This window comes from Chrysochloris asiatica, unplaced genomic scaffold (genome assembly GCF_000296735.1).
Source record: "Chrysochloris asiatica unplaced genomic scaffold, ChrAsi1.0 scaffold00554, whole genome shotgun sequence".
In the NCBI taxonomy this organism is placed as follows: domain Eukaryota; kingdom Metazoa; phylum Chordata; class Mammalia; order Afrosoricida; family Chrysochloridae; genus Chrysochloris; species Chrysochloris asiatica.
Window position 1 is genome coordinate 410,079 of NW_006409072.1, and position 5,021 is coordinate 415,099.

General features: G+C 34.1%; 1 protein-coding gene across 1 annotated transcript; it reads right to left on the reverse strand.

Moving 5' to 3' along the window:
• Positions 1-1,985: 1,985 nt before the first annotated feature.
• On the reverse strand, positions 1,986-2,921 carry LOC102816728 (olfactory receptor 14C36-like). The gene has a single exon (XM_006877676.1). The coding sequence runs from the start codon at positions 2,919-2,921 to the stop codon at positions 1,986-1,988; it is 936 nt and encodes a 311-aa protein (XP_006877738.1).
• Positions 2,922-5,021: the final 2,100 nt, after the last annotated feature.

Here is a 5,021-nt window from a genome sequence, read left to right on the forward strand (position 1 = left end):
TTAAAAAATACAAGCTTAATATATTTACTAAAATATATATTACTGATATATTTGACTTATGGCGTTGGCAAAGAATAATGACATTACAAGGGATTTGCAGAAGAACAAACAGCCAGAATGTACCTTAGCAGCAACTTCATTTCAAGTACTTTGTACATGTTATCAGGAGGGATGAGTCTCTAGAGAAGGACATATTCTTGGTAAAGCAGAGGAGCAGTGAAAAAGAGGAAGCTCCTACATGAGAGGGATTTTACAGTGGCTGCAAGAATGTACTCAAGCATAACAATTGGGAGATGGCAACAGACAAAGCAGTGTTTCTTTCTGTTATACACAAGGCACTGAGCCAGAATAGATTCTATGGAACTAACAACAACAGCAGCAACAACAACAAACCATAATTAATTGTTTGGAATCTCTTAGAAGCTCTTCCACAGAAGAAAGATGAAGCAATAAGCCTCCGTAAAGATAACAGCCATGAAAACCCTATGGGGCTAGTCCACTTTGATAAGTTGGAAACTACTCCGCAAGACAAAATAATATCAAAGAACGATTTTAACCCTAAACTTTTAATACAAACCAATTGCTTTACATATTGTAAGTTTTTTTTTTTTTTTTTTTCCCCCAAAGGCTTTTGTTTTGTTTGTTTTTTCCACAGTAAGTTAGCATAAGGTATCATTGTTCTCTTATCAACCACATTTTCATATGTTTCTTTGTTTATTAAAAAAGTAGTTGTTGCTGTTAAGTGCCCTGTGATGGTTCCAACTCATTGCAACCCTATATAGGTTTTCCAAGAACCAGCTGGTGGTTTTGAAATGCTGACCTCATGGTTCACAGTCCAGTGCTGATCTTACAGAGCCAAAAAGTTAGGGTTCAATTATTAGCAGTTTTCAGATGTTATTTTGCATAATTTAATGAAATTTTTAATGTATGAATGAGTATTGCTCTTATCACAAATATTTTTTAAAAAATTAATTAGTGGTTTGGCTATTCTTGGACTCTCTGTTGTGCTGCCTAGTCAGTTCCAACTCAGCAATCATATGTACAACAGAATAAAAAACTGTCTGGTTCTACACTATCCTCACAATTGTTTTTATGCTTGAGAGCATTGCTGTTGCCACTGTGCCAATCCATCTTGTTGAATGTCTTCATCTTTTTTGTTGTCCTTCCACTTTAGAAAGTAACATGTCCTTCACTGGGGACTGATCCCAACTGATAACATGTCCCAAGTATGAGAAATGAAGTTTTGCCATCCTGGATTCTAAGGAGCATTCCAACTGTACTTCTTCCAACACAGATCTGTTTGCTCTTCTGGCAGTCAATGATAATCTAAATATTCTTCAACACTATAGCTGAAATGTATTAATTAATCTATGTTTTTTGTCATTCATTTTCTACTCTCCCATACATATGAGGCTATTGAAAATATCATAGTTTGAATCAGGGGCACCTTAGAAATCAAACTGAAATCTTTGCTCTTGAATACATTAAAGAGTTCTTGTGAAACAGAATTGCATAAGGCATTGTGGCATTTGAATTATTGGCTGCTGCCTGCATGAGTATTGATAATTCTATATCATTCTAAAGAAATATTTAACAAAAATAAATCTTCAGTACTTACATTTTAAATATCAGGGAACATGCACTCTTAGATGGCATACATATATAACAACATATGGATACACTATTTTATACTGACATACAATATGGCGACTGGCATTTAGGAATCCTGGTGTGGCAGTGGAAGGTAAGAACTAGACTAAAGGATCTGTTTGAATTGTAAATATGTTGCTTAAAACCCACCAGCCACTCCGTAGAAACCTTATGCAGAGTGGCTATGAGTCAGGTCCAACTTGATAGCAGTTAACAAAAACAACAAAGATAAATCAAGTTAGGACCCCAGGTTTGAATATTGCCAAGGAAACTAACGTTGAAATATTTCTAAATATTTTTCATTAGTGTAACAATATCTTGAAATAATTATCTTATCATTTTCCTGAATAAAGCATTCTACTCATTATTCTCCTTACAGCTTTCTTTATCTGCTTATTCCGTAGACTATAGATAATAGGATTCAGGAAGGGAGGAACTATACAGTAGAACATGGAAATGATCATGTCCTGAATTGTAGGTGAGTTGGAGGTTGGTTTCATATACACAATAGCACCTGAGGTGAGAAAGACTGTTACCACAAGAAGGTGTGGAACACAGGTGGAAAAAGCCTTTCTTTGTTCTCGTCTGATTGGAAACTTGAGTACAGTAGAAAGTATGTGAACATAAGACATGATGATAAATAAAAAACAGCTACTTGAAAACATACTTGAGGAGACAAAAAGTACAATCTCATTGACAAATGTATCAGAGCAAGAGAGCTTTAGCATAGAAGGCATGTCACAGAAGAATTGATGGATTATGTTGGATTGACAGAAGGGAAGAGAGAATGTGAGGCCTGTGTGGAATCCTGAGTAGACTATACCACTGAATAAGGAGGCCAGAAACATCTGTATACAGACTTGAGGGTTCATGATCACAGCATAGTGGAGGGGATGGCAAATAGCTACATAGCGGTCACGGGCCATAAAAGTGAGTAAAAGAAATTCTACAAAAGCACAGAAAATTACAAAGAAGATCTGAGCTGCACATCCTACCATGGAAATTACCCTGCTGTCAAGCAAAAAGATAACACAAGCCTTTGGTACAGTGACAGAAATATAGCACATATCCAGGAAAGACAGATTCCTAAGGAAGAAATACATGGGGGTGTGAAGACTCTGGTCAAGGGTGGTTACTGTGACAATTAGAAGGTTCCCCAACAGTGTTGCCAAGTAGGTCAGTAGAAACAGCATGGCGTGTAAGACTCTAAGTTCCCATACTTCAGAAAACCTTGTAAGAAGAAATTCAGTCATTGTTGTAGAGTTGGGCATCTTTAGGAACTTTATCTGGACAGAAGAAACAAAGGCAAATAACATAAATATATTGGAAACCAAAATCAGGGTAAAAATTAACTTAAGAATGTTTCTGGTCTTACATTTATCCAAATTTGTCCCATCTAATTAGTATTGATCATTAGGAAGTAATATTAAGTTGCTTTATCCTTTATCCTGAATATTTGTATAAACTATTTTCAAGATTTTTTTATGTGTCATAGAATCAGATTCAAGTAATATTGACCCTGATAGGCTTTCTGAGGGCTGACTGCTGTTTGAACCATGTGTGACCTGGTGTTAATCATACAGTGCTCATCCTGCAGAGCCACACAAGGACTACATCTTCAAGGTAGTGACATATAATATAATCTTATGCCCTTGCTTGCATAAATTTCTATCACTAACTACTTGTACAGTGTTCATGTTGGATACCAAGTGTTTCTGGTATCCAATATATACATTGAATTAACTAAGATCATTTCTATTCATATTGGTCAAGGAGAATTATTTGTATAAATGCTAAAACTTACCATGAGTTAATGGCCAATCAGAATTTGAACAGGGATTTTATGTTACTTTTTTCTAGACCTCTCAAAAGTCTACATGCAATCTAATATCTACATAGAAGTATAATACTTATTTTTGCCTTTATATTCAGTTTTGGTGCTGATTAAATTTAGAATTTACCTTGGATAATTACTTTGTCTGGTTATCACCTTTTTGTGTCTGCATATATATTTTCCAAACAATTATTAGCGTGCATCCTTTTTATGTTGCATTTCATTCCTACACTTATCTCACTCTATTTTTCAAAAATATTTATTAGAACACTGTTATTTCTCTTATTTCTTTCATATCTAGGCATTATAATTAACAAAATGAATTACATTAACTCCTAGTTTTACGTATTTAGATTATCCTATCTAGTTTATGGAATCTTGGTGTGGTGCTTTAGGACAAGAACTCTACAGATAAGCACAAGGCCTGCAGTTCAAATCATCAGAAAACTGATACAAGGTCAGTATGAGTGTGATCCAACTCAGTGGCACTTTGCAATAGTAATAACAATAACTAGTTTACATTATTCTCATATTTCATATTGTAATTATCACAAATACTCTGAAAATATGTATACATGCACAATTTAAAATAAGAAGACTGGATCATAAATGATGAAGGACATTATTGATCCATAGAAATGTAAGTAGAAAAGCAAGCATTCAAATGCAGAGTTTTCTACTCAAATGATACATTCCTACATTGCTTCCAGAAGAATTCCTGATTCCATTGATTTTTACTACTTCTTACATCAAAAATATAAAAAAATTATGCTAATTGGTTACTCATTTGTTTGGTTGCATTCCTATTTTTCCAAATATTATTAAACCAAAATTAACTGAATTTCAGATAATTTAAATGACAGCAATCCAGAACTAACACTGTGCATAATTCCATTGACTTCCAAGTATTGAGTACTAAGTTGAATATCAGAAATCACTGAAACTATATTTCTATACTGCTCCATAGATCTTGACGTCCCACAACATTATGATATGACACTAACAGAGGGCAGTTATTAATTATCTGCATTTATCCCACTGAGTAAAGTACAATATTGATTTTCCCTCTTCTCTTTTCAATGTACTATACTTTGTAATGTATATATCAAACACTCCCAAAATTTTTACACTAACATTTTAATAACTAAAAATAACTTTTATTCATTTTTACTCATATTTTCTTCATGAAACAGAATAATAAATATCTGTAGTTTATTTGGAGCATGATGATTACATTTGATAAGCACTGGACTGCGAACCACAATATCTGCAATTTGAGCCTGCCACCACTTTAAGGGAGATACAACGAGACGAGACTTCCTGCTGCAATGAAGATTTAAAGCCTCAAAAACCCTATACGGTGTCACTATGATTCGGAAAAAAATGAGAAGGCACTTGACACAAACAACAATAGTTAATTTACCACCTATAGTCTTCATTCTCTGTTCTCTTCCACATATGCATGCACTATGTTCCTATTATATGCTATCTAAAGTCTGTAATCCATTTCTATGTTTTCAATGAAACTACAAAATGA